We start from the raw sequence: 21,971 nt of genomic DNA, 5'->3' as shown, positions 1-21,971 counted from the left end.
GCGTAGAACTTCAGATTCTTGAGTCTCTCTGTTCCTTTAGCAGCAAATATCCTTGGAACCCCAAGCAGAGGTTATGTGTGTCCCTCCCTGTTCCACGACTAGTCTGGATAAACTAGATGATTCTGTAATCTTACCTCTGATTAGTGTGGTAATCCACTTGGTTGAGTGTTGCGAAACCATTTGTTGTCGACGGAAGGAAGACACAGACGCTCAATATGAGTGATCAGTGAACTTCCATTTATTGGATAGCTCAGTCGTCTTTTATCTAATTCAATATAATTAGCTCATACATATTGCAAAAGCTAAGCTCATGATTGGTTAGTGCATTTCTCTATTCTATCAGCTAGTTTCCCACCAAAATAACACAGTTAGTACTTTCCCAGCATACCAACAGATATCACGTTCTTGTACCTGAAACCTCCCTGAAACCTCCCTAAAACCTCCCAGAACTTACATTCCTTCCCAGGCTGCATTTACGTATTTTCTCAGGCTCATTTGAGCTGTGTTCGATACTTTGTTAACTCGCAGCCTCCTAGCTGCTCAACATCCACATGACCTACTTCACTTACCCATTCCTCCACAATTCCCCCGTTTTTATTTTGGGCTACAAACACCTTCTTTGTGAGTTGTTCTAGTTTCCTAGATAAGCAGCTAAAGACTACCTGCGCAGCAATTATAATCAATACAATTATAAGCAAAAAGCGAAGTCCCTCTTTGATTAAGTTAAAAACCCATCCCCCTACATTTCCAAAGACAGATTTAAGCCAATCATCAAACCAATTATTCTGTATCGTAATTTTTTGTGTATGATCCATTAACCATTTTAATTGATTGTGAATTGATTGCCCATGATCAGAGAGATTAAAGCAACACATTCCTTCTACATCTTCACACCCATGTCCTTGAGCTAGTAGCAAGAAATCAATTGCAGCTCTATTTTGTAACACAGCATGTCTTATGCTCCCCATATCTTGCGACATTTCAGAAAGAACTTGTGTTGTTACATTTGATTGTTTAACAGCCCAACAAGCAAGCCTATTAATGTTAGTCAAAGCGTGTGCAGTTCCCACACCAGGCACTAAAGAAGCAAAGAATCTTTTTGCTGGACCCCACAATTCTACATTATCATTGCAGTCAGAACCCAAAGTTTTTAATTCTCGTTTAATTCTTCTGCTCCCTGTCGAGTTCTGCCACGAGTGCAAATCTGGAACGAAAAGTGTGAGTCGTCCTAGGTAACACGGTCCCCCAAAAGCATTAGCTGGTATTCCTTGCCATGCATGGTCCCCACAGATTAAAAACATGCCAGGTGGCAAAGCTTTGGCCTGACTTTGAAACCAGATCGAATTGGTGTCACCTATTTCATACGCCCCAAATGGTACACTAATGTTCCCGGTGTTGTTCCATCCACAGTAATGTCCATTGGCCTCAAATCCAGGGGTCCTCGATGTTATGTTGGTCCAGTGCGCTTTATTTTGTTTCCCTTCATGGAGTACAAAGCATGCTTGTGTCCAGTTACTACTGCTATTTCCCACTACCACAGACCCCAGGAGATCCAGTTCTTGAGGGTCCCATGGCAATGAGTTATTAAGAGCTTGCAAGGCAGCAACTACTCCATCCGAGACATTAGCAGAAAAGGATCTAGTGAGTAAAGTAACACTGGCAGAATATGGTGCTAACATTTCACTCAGTTCCTTTGGATCCCCTATTGGGACCCCAAATAAGCACGTTCTAAAAGGATCAGATGCAGAAGCAAGAGACAGACAAAATGAACTCTGTCTGGTTTCATTAGCCCAGGTGACCCACATATTCTGCTGAGGGTCAATCTTCCCTAAGATAGCATTACCATGTCCAGCCATTATTATAACTGATAGCATAATCAAAGTCCCTTGTTCTGTTACTTCAGCCATGATCGTTGTCATCCTCTTCTTTCTTGATGGCTGGCTTTACACACCGACTAGGCACCCAGGTTGGACCTGTAGGGGAAGAGACACATACATAACCTCGTCCCACATAAATCACATCAGCAGGCCCTAACCATTGCCCTGTTTTCATATCTCTGTACAATACTCTCATAGCACATTTATTATCATTTTCAGATTTGGTATAATGTCGTGCTGCAGGTGGTTCGTCATGTTCCCCAAAAACACACAAATGATTTAGAACAAATAGAGTCTTGTCTACCCTTTCTCTAACATCAATAATGTCTTTAAACTTTTCTAAATATTGTTTAACTGTTCCATTAGCCCTTTCCACAATAGCCTGACCAGTTGGTGAATGTGGAATACCAGTAATATGTTTAATGTCCCATAGTTCCATGAATCGCTTGAATGGCCCACTAACATAGGCTGGACCATTATCAGTCTTTATAGTCTGTGGTACTCCCATTACTGCAAAACAACTGGCAAGATGACGTCGTACATCCCGAACTTTTTCCCCAGGCTGCGGTGTAGCCCAGATCATGTGACTATAAGTGTCTATTGTTACATGCAGATATTTCAATCGTCCAAATGCTGGAACATGAGTGACATCCATTTGCCACACTTCATTGGCTTTAAGCCCTCTTGGGTTTGTCCCGACTCCGAGACCCACCCCTGAGTTATAATTGCTACATATTGGACAAGCTTTTACTATCGCTTGTGCATCAGCTCTAGATAGTTTGTAAGCCCGCGCAAGTCCCTTAGCATTCTGGTGAAAAATAGCATGAGCCTCCCTAGCTCTACAGAAGGGAGATAATGGCGCTTCAGTGGCTGGAGCGGCAACTAATTTATCCGCCCGAGCATTGCCTTCTCCCAGTCCCTCCATCCATTGATGACTTCGTATATGTATCACCGCATAGGATTTGCTTCTCTGCGCTATAGCAAGCTGTAAGCTAGTTAATAGTTCTGCAAGGCGTTCATTTTTTACATCTCTTAAAGCAGAGTCCTCTATACGATTAGCTATACCTACTACATACAGAGAATCAGATACTACATTTAAAGGGGCATCTTTCCATTTTATAAATGTCCACACAACCGCATAGAGCTCTAATGTCTGTAATGAATCGTTGTCCTGGCCCTTTAAAATTTGGTGTTGCCAGCCTTGTTCGTCTTTCCATGTTATTGCAGCAGACTTGGAGCGCTTCCCAGCGTCCGTGAAAACAGTTACTGCATCTGCTAACGGAGAATCCGACCGCTTGGGCTGGGTTATCCATGCTTGGTTTTCCATCCATGACAATATAGTTGATTGTAATGTCTTTGCCACTATTGTGGCACCATCCTGTAATAATGCAGCTTGTAGTTTTTCAGAATTCTGTATGTACCATTCCAAGTCACCTGGCTTTATTGGTAGCCAGATTGTACTTGGTGGAACTCCGTCTATTTGTAGTATCCGATTTCTTCCTTTCTTTATTAATTCTGACAGCGTGTCAATTTTTTCTTGAATTGTTCTTCGGGGTTGCAATGGGGGAGCTGTCCACTCCAATACCACAGTTTCCATTTCCTTTTCCCCCGTTTTTATTTTTTGCTGTGTGATAGCACCCATCAAGTATTGTGGACCACACAAAACAGTAAAATCCAGTGGCCTGTCAGGTATGCGTCGATGTGTGACACGCGTTGTGATCAATGATGCAATTTGTTGTAATATTTCCGACTGTTGTTCTGATAATGTCACCTTTGCGGCAGGATCAGTTCCTTTTAATAAAGGTCGAAGGGAATTCAACAGTTCATTTGGAATTCCGACCACTGGCCTAATCCACTGTAAATCTCCCAGCAGTTTTTGAGCATCATTGAGAGTTGTGATGTTCGATTGGATAGTAAGTTTCTGAGGCTGAATAGTAGAATCTGTGATTTTCCACCCTAAGTATTTCCAAGGGCTTGTCTCCTGAATTTTTTCTGGTGCAATTACCAGTCCCATTTGTTTAAGAGCAGCTGCCAGGGCATTTTTCTGCTGTAAGGAAAATATCTCCTCCTGGGCTAGCAAAATATCGTCCATGTAATGGTAAATAATTGGTTTTGGCCATGCGCGGCGAATTGATTGAAGTGCTGCATCAACATAGAGCTGACATAAGGTAGGTGAATTACGCATGCCCTGAGGCAACACAGTCCATTCAAATCTCTGATACGGTCCTTCACGATTTATAGCAGGAAGTGTAAAAGCAAACCTCTGTTTATCATTGTCATGTAATGCAATTGTAAAAAAGCAGTCCTTGAGATCCACAATTAGTAATTTCCACCCTTCTGGTATCATAGCAGGATTAGGTAATCCAGGTTGCAGTGCTCCCATAGCACACATCTGATTATTAACTGCTCGTAAGTCATGTAGCAAACGGTATTTCCCTGATTTTTTGGGAATCACAAAAATCGGAGTATTCCAAGGGCTTGTTGACAGTCTCAAATGCCCTTGTTGATACTGTTCCTGTACTAATTTATGAGCATGTAAAAGACTTTCCCGTTTTAGTGGCCACTGCTCAACCCATACAGGTTCATCAGTTTTCCATTTAAGTGGGATCGGGAAAGTCCAAGCAATGGCCACACCTAAAAATTTTGATGATCTGTCGTGAGAATTGCTCCCATTTGGGCAAGGATATCTCGCCCTACCAGCGCTTGTACTCCTTCAGGTAGTGATAAGATGGAGACACTGCATTGTACCACCTTATCACCTATTGTCCATTGTAGCACTGGTGACCGACGAGCAAGAGTCATACCTCCTACTCCCGAAACTGTGGCATTAGACTCAAATGTAGGCCAATGTGAGGGCCAATCCTTTGTGCTGATTATAGATACATCAGCACCAGTGTCCAACAATGCCTCAATCTGTATTTTCTCATCCTTTAAACACACAGTGACTTTTTGTCGTGGTCTGTGTCGCATACCAAGTGTCAACAAAGCCACTTTTCCCGTGGAGCCAAATGCTCCCAGTCCTCGATGCTTTGCAGATTCCGATGCTAATGATTCAGCAAGATGAGGCAATGGGATCAACTGTGCTATTTTTGTGCCTTTCGGCACATGAATTGGAGGAAACATTGCAGAAACCATAATTTGTATTTCCCCAAAGTAATCCTTGTCAATAAGTCCAGTTAATATTTGTAATCCATTCATGGTGGCAGACGATCTCCCTATTAACAAAGCTCCCACAGGTTCCTTATTAACAATAACTGGTCCAATAAGTCCTGTTTTTATCCTGGTGGGTCTCGAATCCAATAAAGTCACATCGACTGCGGTTGCCAAATCCAGGCCGAGGCTCCCTCTGGTGGCTGGTCGGAGAAAAAGAGATTCGTCGCAGCTGGTGCTGGTGCTGTTGCCGTCGCTGCCGTTGTCGTAAAAGCCACTTTTTGTGTCGTCGCGGGGCGGCTCCTCCCGCTGCTCCGGCCGTTTCCCGACGCATTTCGGCGGCATGCTGAAGTGCTGTGAGTATTTGTTTGACAATTTTGGCACCACACAGATTCTATTTTGCAGTTCCGTCTAATGTGTCCCGCAACACCACATCGAAAACAACGATATTGCGGTGTCGATACTCGTCCACCGGGGGTTTGCAAAGGAGCAAGGGCTGCAAATACTTTTGACTGTTCTTTCACATTATCACCTAATTGTTTTACTGCTTCTACTAACATAGTCTGTGGGCCTACAGGTACCTGAGACATTCTGTCCAATCCTTCCTCTATTGTCCAAGTACTCGGTAACGTAGCTAATATACTACGAGTTGAAGGGTTACAATTTTGGAGTGCACATTGCTTTAGTATAGTGCCTTTAAGATAATCAGGAACTCCCGCTGCTTGTATCGCATTTGCTACCCGATTGATAAACAACCCGAATGGTTCCTCCCTGCCCTGTTTAATTCCCATGTAGGACGGCATTCCCCCTGGCTCTCTAATTTGTTCTAATGCTCTTCTGGCTAGATTCATTGATACCTTAGCTTTGTCTGGTCCCAAGAGTGCCTGCGCCTCTGTTCTAAAATATGGTCCCATGCCCAGTAATTCCTGTGCATCTGGAGGTGAATACACCACCGGATAGGCTGTTGTTATTTGTGCTGCTACTTCAAGATTCCCTTCCTTCATTGCTTCATGTGCTATTTTTTTCCATGTCTCCTCCCTGTCCTGTATATTGATTTTAAATGGACTTGTTGAGAATGAATTTGTACCTGACTCCTCACCCACCCTTTCTTTATTCTCTGATTGTACGGGCGGAGGTACAGGCGGAGCTGTCGGTGGCTGTGACTGTGAAGGTTCTTCTTCCCCTGATATGGGTACCGAAGTCCCTTGTGGAATTATAACTGTTCTATATGATGGTGGAGAGGGGTAAGCTTGTTCCTCAGCTCTTTGCTGAGTAGAGGAAGAAGCAGAAGCCCCCCCCTTCTGACTGGATGATCCTAATCGTTCTGTTGCAGCAGCAGCTATTTTTTGTTCAGCTTGATGTGTTGCTAATGCATTAGTTACCGCCCTCCATGGCTTCATCAATTTTTTTGCTATTTTATCATCACTAATTACTTCATCAAATAATTTGTCCCCAAACTTCCTCCACTCTGCTTGTTCAAACACAGTATCAGGATTTAAAAAACAACCCTTAACTACCCCATAAGCTAATAACTTTGGCAATTCCTTTTTACAACATATATCCTGTGTGCCCCGCTTTTCTAAAAAGCATTTGAGCAAATTATACGCCGCTTGTCTCTCCATACCTTTATATACGTCGGTACCGTTGCAGCCTTTGCAAAGACCTCGGCGACGCTTTCCGGCGGGACCCTCTATAGGCTCATCCCGGGTGCGAGGACTCCCTTTCCGAGCTGCGGGTGCGGGTGTGGTTCCATTCACCTTTCAGGCCTCGGGTGCGGGGATTCAGCAATTTGTAATCCTTTTCACCTCCTGAGCTGCGTTGCAGGACCGGTCCTTGTATTCCGTCCAACCGTGGCTCGCAGGTACAATTCCAGCGCAGGTTCAACTCCAGCGAAGTCCCTGTTCCTGTATTGCAGGTCCCTGTTCGGGCGCCATTTGTTGCGAAACCATTTGTTGTCGACGGAAGGAAGACACAGACGCTCAATATGAGTGATCAGTGAACTTCCATTTATTGGATAGCTCAGTCGTCTTTTATCTAATTCAATATAATTAGCTCATACATATTGCAAAAGCTAAGCTCATGATTGGTTAGTGCATTTCTCTATTCTATCAGCTAGTTTCCCACCAAAATAACACAGTTAGTACTTTCCCAGCATACCAACAGATATCACATTCTTGTACCTGAAACCTCCCTGAAACCTCCCTAAAACCTCCCAGAACTTACATTCCTTCCCAGGCTGCATTTACGTATTTTCTCAGGCTCATTTGAGCTGTGTTCGATACTTTGTTAACTCGCGGCCTCCTAGCTGCTCAACATCCACATGACCTACTTCACTTACCCATTCCTCCACAGTTGAGGAACTTTCACTTTTGCTGTGCAATTCCACAAAATGGGATTTATCTTGTTCCAGTCTGTCTCTTTCAATTCTAATTAATTACCTCAAACTGTACATCAAAAAGCTCTGCTTGGAAACGTTTGAAAGCTAGGAGGTACTAATTTAGTATGACTGTCTTGTGTTTATGGGAGAAGACTTACCTGTTAGCAGATTTATCTCAGAACCCTTGCTCTGAAGGTCTCCTGTATCATTCAATGCACAAGATGGCCAGTACACAGGAATCTAATTGCCCTTTGTTGTATTTTTTTTTTCTCTGTAGCGTTCATTGCTCTAGAATTTGGATGTGTAACAAACCAAAATCATTTTTGTCAACTACCTCATGAGGAAAATGGCTTTTTTTTAAATCTGATATTCCAAAACCTATTCCAGTGAAGATTGAGTCTGAAAGTATGTGCTTCTTTTTTAAAGTGTCGATGCACTTTAATATATTTTCCTTCATTTTGCCACTTGATTTCAGTCTGTACCTTTCAATTTCTCCAGTGGTAAAGTAGGTAGGGTTTGGAAAGGAATGCTAGTTACTGGTTACGTTGTTTCCCCTCAGCAGCATGACTGTATCTTCAGTAAGGAAGGGCTACTTAAAACTGCACTGTGATAATACCTTGCATTTTCTAAGGTTACCCCATTTTATTACTTTAACAATTGTATTGAAACAGCTTTTTATATCGTTTAAAGTTATATGCCTATGTCTTGGCAGCATTTGAATTTAAGACTTAGGTATTTCATACTGTATGCAGAAAAAAAACTGATGCCTTTCAAATTTTCACTCAAGTCTGGGATTTTCAGCTTGAATTTGTAGTCCTTGCATATATTTTTTTCACAGTGGCAATACTGAACATTTGCTTTTGCATGTTTTGTACTTCTATCTGAGCATCTTTATCCAACTGGTGTATCATGAACAATTAGTGCTCAGATGTATTTTGTTTCAGCATAGTGCTGGTCTAACAACTGCTGTTTCACCTTTTGGAAGTCGTGACTCCAAAATCAGAGCTTATTTAAGTAGTATGTAGAGACATTATTCTGTTTTCAAGTACAGTTACAAAGTGGATCAGAAACCACATTTAAAACCAAATGACATCTTTACAGTCAGTTTTAACCCTAACACTGAAGTTCTTTTACTACAGATTATCAGTATGGTACTGTTGCTCAAGCCTGTGATCAGAGGACTGCTATAGGTTTGGCTCGATCCAAAGATGTCGATCTTCGCTTTTTTCTGCCTCCACCATCACTGCCAAAAACGAAGAATGTAAGTAAATGAAATGTAGGTATTGATTTTTGCTTACGTGTTTGTTTATAGGACTTGCATTGTTTGTGACCATACTGAGTGGAGTTCCTCTGGAGGAGAAAATTGGTACTGAAATGAAGACCAAAATACAAAACTATAGTATAGTGGTACGCCCCTGGAGTATATCTGTATTAGTGAATGGTGTGATGCAACAAGCTAGGAATAGGGGTTTGAACAATAATTTTCTTTGACGGTATGTCTGAATTACATGTTCAGCAGCAATGAAGCTGGTTCCAGTCACAAGTCTGATGCATGCTCTGCCTGTCTGTACCTGACAGGCAATGCAAAGCCATGTTATATTAAGTCATCTTAGGTTGCCTTGTTGATTCTGACAGAATCATATGTCTAGAGAGCACTCCTGGAGGACCTTGCGTCCTCTCTGTGCTAGTGTGGTGCTCTGAATAGTGCTCTGGCACGCAGCTGTAACCGTGGCTATGTAGGTATGGAAACGGTTCTGAGTGTACCACATGGCTGCCAAGTGCAGGTGTTATCACAGTTCTTGTTAGATCTAATTGATTGGTATTCCAACAGAAAATTCAGTTAGTGTGATTTTTAGCTGCAGAAATGCTTTGTACCGTGATACAGTGACTCAGATTAATCAGTTAAGCAAATTTGTAATGTCTAGAACAGCTTTAAGTTACCTGTCTTAAATTCCTGAATGCTCTCAGAGATTCTGAATCGGAGATATGGTTCTTCCCCATTCTTTTTGCGTACAGTAATGCCTACCTGACTTGTTTTCTTTATATCTAGGTATGCTATAGGCCCACCTCTTTTTTTCCCAACTATTGACTACCGATCTATTGCATAGATTTGACCTTGCTTTGGTTTTGTATTAATCACTAAGTATGTATATATGATGGTTTGAGCAATCCTGGCATCAGGTCAGCTTCTTAAATACACAGAATTGGCACAGAAAGCCTAAGATAAGAACTGTCATAGAAGAGAATCATAGAACCATCACTGTCATAGAATACCTGTACATCTTAGACAGTAAAACTCTGAAAATCAGCTTTGATTGGTAGTGACTTTTTTCCTTTATTATTTCTGTAACATTACATGATGGTGGATCTGTACCTATCAGTCCTGAGGTACTAGGTTATACTAGTATATGGTTGTGTATATGCTTTATTTTTACAGCAGTATGATTACTGGGTGATTGGAGTTACAGATACCAATCTGTTACTTAGGTAGTTGAAGGAAATTATTCTGTCAGCAAGTGTTGCTCTGCACATCAGACAGATCTCCATCTCTGTAGCAAGAATTAGAGTAACTAGAAGTTCTTTGTCTGTGTGCAAATAAAATTACTTTGTTGAGTCTGTTCTCCTGTCACCTACAATGGAATGAAGTACCTGTATGAATATTTTGAAGGTTAAAATAGTAGTAGTGCCTGTAGTTTTGACTAGTAATTTACACAGCAGCATCAAAATTACTGTGTAGGTATGGGTGAACTTTTAAGCTTATTGTGCCAAGAGCATCCCATTCTTTCTTTTTCCCTTCCACACTTAATAGAAAAAGGCCACCGAAGTATGAAGCTTAAATCTTACTTTTCATCAATCAATTGGCTGGTTTTAGAATTACCATTCTTCGAAGTTTTTACAGGAGTATAACTATTAAACCCAAGTTGCAGAGCACTGAAGTCCAGGCCATATTAATTTAGCTGCTTGAATTATTTAAGATCTTTTTGTTCTTCTGTATCGTGTTTTGTTTCATGCTTTGGACAGAATTAACAGTTACTTTGTGTTTACTTCTCACAGGATTATCTCATAGAAGATCAGCTTCGCTTGTTATTAGTGTCTTTACCTCAGACCGATCTTGATCCATGTGTTCAGTACTTCACATCTCTTGCTTTACGTGAAAGCAGTCAGACTCTTGCTGCACAAAGGGTGAGTTTCCATCTGCAGAACAGAACTATTTGGTTTCTTTGTTCCTGCAGAGCTCAAAGATACAAACCTATTTCCTTATTTTTGAGCATTGTAAGAGGAAGAGAAATACAGAGACATTGTGACATTACTACTTAGTAAAATCTCTTCTATGTACAGTCAGTGTATTTGAAAGGTTGTTTATTTTTCCCAGCTGCACTAGTTGGTCTAGTAAGAGATGATATCTTTATCTACAAGCCTTCCCATAAAGCAGGTATTTCAGCATTTTATCCAGAATACTTCCTTCCCTTTGCAGTATTTGTAAAGTGATGTTTCACATTTCATCTTACCGTTGTTTGTTCTTTTATTGTTAAGAAGATTCAACTGTCATATTGTAATAACGATGTCTAATGGGGTTTATTTAGAGATTTCAGAATGCAAGAACTCTTTATTTCCTATGACACAAACAATATGTAATATTTTTACACTGAGATTCTGTTGTTGTTTACACAGCAAGGGCTCTTGCTACAAAAAAATCTCTGGTAAGGCCACACTTGGAAACATTTTGCATAATCACACGGTCCTAAAAAAATCATAGAATCATTCAAGTTGGAAAAGACCTCTAAGATCATCTGGTCCAACTGTCCCCCTACCACTAACATTATCCACTAAACCATGTCCCTGAGTGCCACATCCAACCTTTTCTTAAAATTGTTCTTTCTCAAAGTTATGCTGGTCTTCCTACTGTGAGATTGAGACAGACTGGGCTTCTGAGACTGTACTAAGTGTTGAAGACCTTATTTTCCTCCTCTTCTCATTCTTGCAACTATGGAAGTCTAGCTGAAGTCTGAATCTCTCTTCCTTACCATTAAGCAAACAAAAGATGACATTCATTAACGTGAATAAAAATCCTACATTTTTCTCCCTTTATTGTATGTTTTGAAGTTAATAGACTATAGAGGCTTCTGATTGAAAATCTATTTAATATTTTCAGTTAAAAATAGACATTTTTATGGCATGCTGCTGTATAATTTGCACATTTAAAAAATGCATATACGCAGAGCACTCTGTAGCAATTTCTATAGATCATTACACACTTAACATTTTACTTCAGAAATGCTCATTTTATGTAACCATTTGGAATGTGTTATCATTTTCACTGATTCTCATTTCAGGGAGGCTTATGGTGTTTTGGGGGAAATGGACTTCCATATTGTGAGACACTGAGTAAAGTTCCTTCAGAGACAGTAGAACTCTTCTGCTTGCAAGCTTTAGTGCAACATTCTAAGGTAATATTTCTACAACTGAAAATTTACATTTACAAACACTCCTTTCTAAGGCTCCCATGTACTGGGAAGGAGTTACTTTCTTGTCTCCTACCCCTCATCTATTTGTAAGAGCTTTCAGGCAACTGAGACTGATATGAATCATGTGTGTAAGTTATCTGTAAGTTCTGTTATTATTTCTAATTAGCCTGGAAAAGTTCCCCTGTAGTATGCCTGCATGCGTCTGTAAGTCCTGCTGACTTAGTGCTTTAACAAATGCAGACGATTGCTCTGCTCAGACTCTTGAACTTTACTTCAACTGCCAAGTGGACAGTGATCCCGTCTCCCACAGATGCAGAGAGTAGAGCAATGATGCTCAGCATCTTTCAGGTTGTCAATCTTTAGAAAGCATGCTTGTAATTTAACATATTAAAATATTTACTCCCTTTTTGACTATGACATTATAAATGCTAGATTAATAAGAATTTTTATGTAATAAGGACTGTGTATGACATCAGCTCCTAAAAGCTCCCTATTTCCTGTATTAAAAGCATCACAGAGAACCTTTTGCAGAGCATCTACTTATTGTTGTATTTGTTACATGATACCAGGTTTCTTCTCACTGTGACAAAATTGAAGCTCAAGGAGGCCTTCAGCTGCTACAGAGGATATACCAACTACGTAAAGATTCTGCAAAAATACAGAGGAACATAATCCGTATTATTGGAAATATGGCTTTGGATGAACGCCTTCATTCATCCATAGTACGTGCAGGTAAAAGGAAAGAAAGCAAGCGCAAGCAGCCTGAGTGCTATGTCTCTATTCTAAATTTTTCAGTGGATTCAGCACTATTGTGAAATGCAACGGACTGTGGTAATGGTGTGTCTTCTATATATGTTTTGTGTGTGTGTCTCTTTCTTGTTTATTTTTTTTGTTTTGTTTTTACACAAAACATCCAGATAGTTTAGACTGTTGATTTAAAAACTTCTGTATGCTGTCTAGCCAATAGATGTCAGTGCTGCAGAGGTCTTTAATGAATGGTGAAAATTTGGACGTTTTTGATGTTTGGTTCAGGTTACTGGCAGAAGTCTTTTGAATTTCCTACTCTTAGAGATCATCTACCTTATAAATACTACATTTTAAATGACCGTGTTTTAGTCTCATGAAGGACCAGCTTGTAGTCCTCACATTTTGGAATAAAGTAAAACATGGCTTCCCACTCTCCCTTGCTTTTGTTAGGCAAGTAACTTCTGGTAAACTTTGCTCTGAGGCCCCTTCTATTAATAGTCTCTAGAGATTAGAGTGAAGTTCTTCTTGTTCTGTACCAAACAAATAATTCCCAATGTTTTGATAGGAAAGAATAAAAAGAAAAATGGAAAACATAAATATTCTGCTTTTTATATGCATCCAGGCTGGGATCTACCTCTTAACCACAGTGTGCATTTTTGCAAAAAGGAGAAGTAGCAGAGGTACAAGGAAAGATGATGAGGATGACTGAAAATTTTCAATGTCTGTGGTGTAAAGAACAAATGACAAAGACACTTTGCCTGGGAGAAAAAAAATGAAGGAGAATATGGTGAAGATTTGTAAAGCGCTCGTTGGGGTAGAGAAGGCAAAGGGGGAACAATCATCTGATGTTTCTTGTAATGCTGGACCAAAGATTCTCGTACATTATTTGTTTTAACTTCTGATAATTTAAAATAGTATTTTTTTTTTCCATATAACATATAACCAAACTCAAACTTGATACAAAATATTGTGGTTGCTGAAGACTTGCAGAGCTGTGAAAAATTGATTAGAAAAATTAATGGAAAGAAAAATGCACAGGTGCTGTCTATATCTCAGAAAACCCCGAGCTGACTGCAGAAAGCTGAGAAGTTTTAGTGGAAAATCAGCACTATCTACTTGTCCTTTTATTGTTCTTTTATCTTTCCACAACTGCCATTACTGCTGTCTTAGAGGACAGCTGGGACTGCAAAGGCCTTTGTTGTGAGCTGTAGGACCATTCTTATGTTACTATGGTGACTGATGAAACCATATTTATAGAGGAAGAGATCAAAACAGAAGAGTAAGGAGGTCTGTGGGACAAAGCTGTTAGTATAAACAGAATTTTAGACAGAACTGGACTCCAGAGATGAGCAGCTGGATGCTGCTGCTGATGAACCGGTAAGACTTGCCATTTGTTGCTGGGTGATGCATGGGAAGGAAGAACCTCTGCCCCGTGGAGAAGGACTTGGGAGTACTGGTGGATGAAAAGCTTGATGTGAAGCAGCAGTGGGTGCTTGCAGCCTCAAAAGCCAACAGGGTCGTGGGCTGCATCAAATGAGGAGTTGTCAGCAGGTCACGAGAGGCGATTGTCCCAGTCTGCTTGGTCCTCATGCTGAGGCTACACCGTGGTGGAGAGGAAAGCAGAGGCAGAGAAAGAGCAGGGGAACCTGGGGACTGCCAGGAGCAGTGTTGCTGTCTCTCTGTGAGGTAGTTGGAGTGTGAGAAACCAGAACCGTTACAGTGGTAGGAGACAGAGATGAGCCTGTGTAACTTCTGGTGCCTGTGGGCTCCTTCGTGTCCTGCTGCTTGTGCATCATGTTCTCACAGCTGTTTCAGTTTGCAGCCTAACCCCTACCCGGTTATCCCCTGCTGAGGATGTTTTCCGCGAGATCCTTGGCAGCACTTAAAATATTCTTCAGTCCACTCTAGGAGCAAGCTTATTTTTAATTTAGGAAATTTTTCTTCATGAAAAAAATTTATGTCAAATTTTCACCCTTTTCCCAATTTGTGTGGATGTGTACTCTGAATACTTTGTTGGTTTTTGTCTGCCTAGGTTTTAATGTTTTTTCCTCATTCATCACAGATCCATACAATCAATCTGACTCAGTTTTCTCTTAAAACATTTAAATGCTGTATTTGTATGTGTGGTTGTGTAAAAGATATTCCTTTGCATTTCTCAGTAGTCTATGAACATCCTCATCTGTATCTAAGAAACTGTAAGTTTTGTTAGGTGAGATACTATAAAGTGTCTGTTTTTTCTGGAGTTAGCTATGACATAAAACTTTGAGGAATGTATTCAAAGGTTTCTGTCACTTATTCTCGCTTGACAAATATAAATAGTATGTTATTGTTAGAATAGTAAATAATAAAACCCTTTAGTTCCCTAAACAAATTTTACACACTCTGGTATTTAAAATTAGAAATGGCTGTTCACAGCAAGCATCAGTTTTTCCACCTGCCATGATTCCGGTGGGTTGTTTTCTTTATCCTGTGATTCAAGTTTCATTTTCTCTTGGGGACATTTCTGTTTGCTGTCTTTCTTGCATCTTACCTGCAAAAAGAGAGTTGAGATCTGTTCTCTCTCTGTGACCACTGTGCTGACCTGCTGATGCACTTTATTTTCCTTCTGAGAAGAGGTTCTGCTTCTGATCATAAGCTGAATAGTAGTAAAATATGTTGCCTCCTTACCACTCTGGATTTTTAATAGTAGCATTTCCACTTACCTAGTGCTGGCTTTCCCGTAGTAAAGAGAAGTGGGTTGAAATAATTTGATGTGATGTTACCATTCTTATGTTCTAATGTCTGTTTTCATGATTACTGCTATTGAAGGATGATGTTTCTGAGTTCTCTTGTCTGGCTGATGTTTCTAGATAGTTAACCTGCTGCTTTATATTTTCCATGTAGGTTGGGTTTCTGTGCTTGCTGAAGTAATGAAATCCCCACATGTCATTCAGTCTTCTCATGCATCCAGAGCCTTGGCTAATCTAGACAGGGACACAGTACAAGAGAAGTATCCAGATGGTGTTTACATCTTACATCCACAATATCGTAGCAGGTAAAGCAGAAGAAATTGTGCGTGCTGGACTTTTAGTTACTCGCTATAACATTCGGTTAAAACTTCAGAAGAGTTGAGTCAGAATGCAGCTGTACTCCTGTCACTTGCTCCTCTGGCTTTTTAGTGGGTTGAGGTGACTTTGATTTAGATCCTCAAATAAGAGAACAATGGAAGTGCTTTAGAGCAGCCCATAGCTGTGAGAGGAGTATTATTGTGTTGCTTGGAAAATTCAGACGTGAATCATGAGATGAATTATTGCTTTGCATACGTTTAACCTTTGCACTGGCTGTCTTCTGAGACACAGTGCCCTGCAATTATTCTCCTGGCAGCTGCACGTTGGCCTAAGCTGCAGTAAAAGAAGCCTCACCTTCTTTTAATAGTGATTGTTCATCAGCTTCTTTTAGTAGTGATTGTTTATCTGGGACTGAAGCAGTCTCCAACGTGGTATGTCACTTAGTAACTATTACTCCCTGGGTCATTGGTGCTATTCACTGAAGACAGGGGAGTCAGTTAGTGAAAGTCTGATTTGATGACAAACCAGGAACTAGGAAGCTGCATCAATAGTAGGTGCAGAGAATGGCATTTTTCGTTATGGAAATATATGAAATAAGAGGTTGGTACTTTCCATACCTCTTTCTAGATCTCTCTTCTGGGTGGATTCCTGTTTGTCTTGATCTGAGTATCCTCTTTAAAATGTCATGAAATGTCATGACATGTTGTCCATAAGACAGGTAATCGTGTATGGTGTTAGAAATAGCATTTTGGTACCCCTTAGGTTAAATGTTTTGTGTAAATTTAATTTGCTGAAAGAATATGTACCACACATCTCTTTAATAGTTCCTTTCTGTATCAGTCAGCCCATCAGAGCAGATATCCTTTTTGTTCATGGTCTTTTGGGAGCAGCATTTAAAACCTGGCGACAGCAAGACGTTGATCAGCCTTTGGATAAAAAGGCTTCAGAAGTGGAAGAGGAGTACAGCCAGTGCTGGCCAAAGGTAAAAGAAAAAAAGAGACACATTTTCACATTAAGTTGGTGTTTTCTCTTTAAGGAGAAATGATCCAGATGATCTAGAATTATGCTGTCTGGCAGTTGTCTATTTTGAATCAAATGACTTTTAATCTGTTATGCAAGTAGCACTTTTTGAGTTCCTCATATGTTTTTGTTAGCAAGCTGAAGTCTTGAGCAGGTTGTTCTTGCAAAGGAAAATCCCTGCTAAAGTTAGGGGTGTCAACATCATTCTGCTGGTGAAACAGGAGGCAATGTCCACCTACCTCATGCTCTCATTCTTTTTGATGGAATGTTACTGCTTGGAAAGATACATAAAATTACATCTTTAAACAAGTTAACTATGTTTTCTTATGTCAGTGTGAGTATTTCAATGTGTGCAGATTGTTGCATAAATATGATTGGTAAATAAGTCATTACTGCTTCAAGCAACTCACGTTGGTATAACCACCAAAGTACCTCTTTAAGACTTGAACTAATCATTCTTTAGTAGTCTTTGTAATTTTTGTGTCACCCAGGAGATGGAGCCAGGAATGCACAAGTTAGTAATCCATCTCCATCCTCTGCCTACTTTTGGCTAAGGAGCTGGCTAGAGTTTGCCAGAATGCAATAAAAGAGTAATAGTGTAGCTGTAAGATGTGTTTGGGTTTTAATGAAGAGCAGAAATCTTGCTTGATGCTGTCCTCATAATAACAACTTTGCTCCTTTGCTTATAAAGTGCTTGCAAGAGTTTCAGTACTTCAATTACAAGCTCCTTTTGGTGGTGTTTTTTCTTTAATTTAGACATGGCTGGCTTCAGACTGTCCCACCCTTAGAATCATATCTGTGGAATATGACACACGTTTGAGTGACTGGAAAGCAAAATGTCCTGTTGAGCCTCACAGGTAACAAATGAAATGTCTGCAGGTTGGAGGGGGATCCAGAGGGAGACCCATAAAGCTAATCCTTTGTTTCACCTAGGGTGAAACAGTAAAATTAACTTTTCCTGCTGCATTTGAAAATCAAGCTTAGAAAAAAATAGGGTACAGTCATGTTTATGTGAGCTTTTTAACCACATGATTTAAACTGCTGCAACTTCCTAATTTCTGACAGCCTGTTCTGCTTCATGTTTAGAGCAGACACTAAACCATTCTATTAGATGTAAATAAAACATGAGTTTTGCATGTTAAGGCGAGTATTTCTTAAACTTAAAAATGACCCAACTGTCTTTCAGTTTGCTGTACTGTGACTTTTACTCATGGTAAAACAAAGCATATTATTTTATTCAAGAAATGTTATTTCCTGGAAAGAGATTCCAATAAGTCTTCGACAGATGAAATGCAGCAACTGTTTTAAGATTGTTTTAAATTAAGAGTGTTTTAGACATTATTAAACTAGGATTTTTTTAAGAAATTAAGTTTTAGACACAAATTAAGAAATAATTGATTAAATCTCAAACTCACGCTGAGGTTTGGTCTGATAGTGTAATAAAACCACTGCCCTTGACAGAGGAATTGTGTTTTACTGACCAGGAACCAGATAGATTAGAGGAAGACACTACCTCCGAACATGTTACGTCAAAAAAATAAAAATACTTTGAGCCTGTAAAGATGATTTGGTTTGAATGGATTTCAGACTCAGTAATTGACTTCAGTGATCTTTGAATCAAATCCTAATCTGAATCCTTCAGTCTGTTATGCAGATACATCAGTGTGTAACTAGATTCAACTCATGGACTTCCATAAAAGCACGTGTGTGATTGCTGACAAATTAAGAATCTGAAAATTAATTATGTTTTGTGAACGGGAGAAAAAAAAGCACCATGTGTGTAAGAGCTTGAGAGCTTGGCACTTGTTAATACCCTCCTCCCTAATGATACACAACAAAATGATGCAATTATTGAATGGAAGTAAACACATAAGCAGGAAAAAATAAGGAAGATGTGGCTGTTATTAACTCTGTTTGAAATCAGGCAGAAGAGTGACAGTAACAAACACGTATTTTTTACTGAGGTTTTTAAGTCCCTCAGCTATCCTAAAGCCTATTACTTAGCTGAAAAAACACAACTGAGTGTCCTTCTCATATGTGTTATCTTAGAGCTAATTCTAGTGAGAATGCTGAGAACCAGTAGAGATCAAGTGAATTAGGCTTTGCACAGTGGTTGCCCCCATATCCTGATGTTTCCATTATCAAAGTGTCTTTCTTGCATAGTGTAACAGTAATCATGCACAGAAGGAGTGATGATTTCACCCTTTCAAGCTTAGGTTGGGGATTGGGATCAGTTTTGTTGTGGTTCTATCACAGAAGATTCATTTTCAACCTTTAACACGTAGCTTACTTATCCTTTTCATCAGTTATAAAGTGGAGATCATTATGGTTTTATCCTGTTCTAGTACAAAGAATTTAGAGATAATTATTTGGAAAAGTATTATAGACATCATCTTTGATTTTTTTTTTTAATGTAATGGTTGATCATGCAATTAGTTATTAATTTCCTGAATAACTTTGCTCCACAATTTGAGCATTGTTTAGCAAAGTACATTTTTGTCAGATATTAGGCGTATTCTTGGTTCAGAGGATAAAGTTTATTATGCATTGATGATGCTTCTGTAAAATTAAAACATTATTCTGTAAAACTGTGTAAATACTTGCTTTTAAAATATTTAAAAGAGATTTGCAGAACTAAAGCTAAAGGAAGTGAATGAAATTAAAATAACACTTTCTGGCAAGGCCAAGAAGCTGAATGTGTTTAAATTCCTGTCATCCCTATGAAGTTGACATTGCAGAAGTTTTTGACAATTTTAGTTTTCAATGTAGTAATAATAATTAAGTAATTAATGTTTTATCTACTGAATTCACTTTCATAAACCTGCAGCACTGAAAATTTATTCTGCTTAACATTGCCATTCAACTTCTGCTTCATTGTGCTCGTGTTTGTTTATTCTTTACAGGAAGTCAATTGCGTACAGGAGCAATGAGCTTCTTGAGAAGCTCAGAGCTGCTGGGATTGGAGACAGACCCCTAGTATGGGTGTCACACAGCATGGGTGGTGAGTACCTTGCCTGTCTGATAGAATGTACATATCTGCTGTTACATTTCAGAATAAGCTGGTAACCAAATTCAGTCTGAAAGGCAATTATTCTGAATAGTTTAGGTGAAACTAGGTTTAAAACCTAGATTTTTACCTAAACTTAGTTTATGTAAAAAAAACTTTAGGTTAAAAAAAAAAATAATTACAAAGATCTAAAAATGCAGAATAGATTTCTAATTTCCTGTTGCATTATATTCAGTAGCACACACATTCCGAATGGATTTTTCTCCTGTTGTTTGTACTGTGTTGATTTAAAAACACAAAATTAATGAGTTGAAATCCACATAAGTGGCAATTCAGAGGCAAATTTTTCTCCGTGATCTGGCATACATTAAATGTCATTAGCAGACTTAAAGCGAATCGTAAAAGTTGGTAGAAATGGATTTGCGTCATTCGTTGACATTTCATTTTAATGTCTCAGTCGTTGTTTCTGACTTAATCTTACAGATTTGACAAACCAAGGACTAATCAACTGAGGCAAGAATATGCTTTAGTTGCTTCATGGATAATATAACATGATCATTATTTTCATGGTGGTTTAAATTCCTGCATTAATTCAGTTTCTGTTGCCAGGTCTTCTAGTCAAAAAGATGCTGGTGGATGCTTCCAAGAATCCAGAAATGGGTAAAATTGTAAACAACACAAGAGGAATCATATTTTATAGCGTACCTCACCATGGGTCCCAGCTGGCTGAATATTCCATAAATGCCAGATATCTTCTCTTTCCTTCTGTGGAGGTTAAAGAACTCAGCAAGGGTATGCTCACTTTGCTTCCATTTAACAGCAGGGATCTGTGCTAATCTGTTCATGATGTTTATCAATTTTTTTATCATGCTATCAGGAAAAAAAATGGATTAAACCCAACAAACACTCTCCTTATGTTTATGTTTGTGTTGAATTGACAAGAGTAACTTTTTTTTTTGATGGCAGATGTGGGGGAGGGGAAAGGGAGTCAGAGCAAGTTTATAGAAGAATAGTTTAGTTCATTTAGCAAGGTAACGTGCTAAGTTTCAGAATCCTAAATAGGTTACATGCAATGCAGGAGTAAACAATGTGTTGCATATGATTTCTGGAAAAAGAAATTAAAAAAAAAAAAAGCTACTCCTTTTACTGGAGTCTTTATTTTTTTCCAGAATATCTGGTTGGGAATGGAGTCTTTCAGACAAAAGTTCTAATCTTCTGTTTAAGATACCACTGCAAAAATTATGTTACTCTTTTTCAGATTCACCTGCCCTTAAAGAGCTGAACGATGACTTCCTGTCTTTTGCCAAAGATGAGAAATTTCCAGTGCTGAGTTTTGCCGAAACCTTACCCACACACATAGGCAGCATGATAAAACTGCATGTCGTACCGCTAGAATCAGCAAGTAAGTCAACTTTTCTTTACTTTTGTACAAATTCATGTGGCATTTATTATGAGGAAGGATTCTAAGGGAGAAGGACCTAGAAAAATACACGTTATGTTTTGGTGTGTTTTTTATTTGTTTAAAATCTTGGCTGAATTTAAACTACAATCTTCCAGCTGAGATCAGAGGGAAGCTGTGTTTGTGTCTTACAATACCAATTGTTTGATTTTTTGTTCCAAGTGCCAGTAAAGCTTGCTTATTGCAAAAAGCAGGTCTAGTGTTACACTGGTGTAGTCCTTTCCTTTATGATAATGAGTAACTGTTGTTTATCCTTGCACAGGGAGGCTGAATAGTGTTTCAGAAGCTCCCAAAAATTCCAGCTATTTTCTCCTTTAAAAAATAACAATGAAAATCAGCAAACTGTTGATAGAAATAAAAAGTCACTAACTTGCTTTTCATTGTTAATGAAAAATTATCTTCCATATTTACGGTGGTTAATTAATGTGGTTTAACATAGTTTGCCTCCTGAAGATTTCTCTCCACTGTTTTGCCTTTAGTAGGAAAAAAAAAATGCACAAATAAGCACTGTGTGCTTAATGATTTTGTAGTATACTTCTCTTCTAGAGATGATACAGTGCAGCATGTGAGCTCTCTCCGAAGTATTTTTAGGGTTCATGATAGTTCAGTGATACCCCACTCTTTTTTTTTTTTTTCCCAGAAATCAGGCTGATGAGCCATACACTCAGTGTTTCTTACATACATGTTTGTGCACGTGGAAGCAAACCTTGATTCTGCTCCAGAGTAATTTTGTGTGGCTTGAAATGCACAGTTCCAAGCAAAATGAAGGATTTCACAGGAAATTGAATGAATAGATAATAAACTGGAATGTGGCAGTTACA

The 21,971-nt window shown here is 39.2% G+C and overlaps 1 protein-coding gene across 3 annotated transcripts in view; it reads left to right on the top strand.

The window, feature by feature from the left end:
• The window catches only part of SERAC1 (serine active site containing 1), a 30,009-nt gene that overhangs the window by 5,398 nt on the left and 2,640 nt on the right, over positions 1-21,971 (top strand). For all 3 annotated transcript variants that reach the window (XM_027454407.3, XM_005025650.6, XM_005025651.5), the window contains 10 exons: positions 8,544-8,665; positions 10,459-10,587; positions 11,739-11,852; positions 12,440-12,602; positions 15,501-15,651; positions 16,505-16,646; positions 17,441-17,541; positions 19,588-19,685; positions 20,301-20,483; positions 20,950-21,093. In XM_027454407.3, the coding sequence (XP_027310208.1) occupies positions 8,544-8,665; positions 10,459-10,587; positions 11,739-11,852; positions 12,440-12,602; positions 15,501-15,651; positions 16,505-16,646; positions 17,441-17,541; positions 19,588-19,685; positions 20,301-20,483; positions 20,950-21,093 (1,347 nt within the window). The remainder of the gene's footprint in view (positions 1-8,543; positions 8,666-10,458; positions 10,588-11,738; positions 11,853-12,439; positions 12,603-15,500; positions 15,652-16,504; positions 16,647-17,440; positions 17,542-19,587; positions 19,686-20,300; positions 20,484-20,949; positions 21,094-21,971) is intronic.

Source organism: Anas platyrhynchos, chromosome 3 (assembly GCF_047663525.1).
Source record: "Anas platyrhynchos isolate ZD024472 breed Pekin duck chromosome 3, IASCAAS_PekinDuck_T2T, whole genome shotgun sequence".
Classification (NCBI taxonomy): Eukaryota; Metazoa; Chordata; class Aves; order Anseriformes; family Anatidae; genus Anas; species Anas platyrhynchos.
The sequence above is the reverse complement of the archived record's forward strand: the minus strand, read 5'-3'. Positions and strand labels throughout refer to the sequence as shown.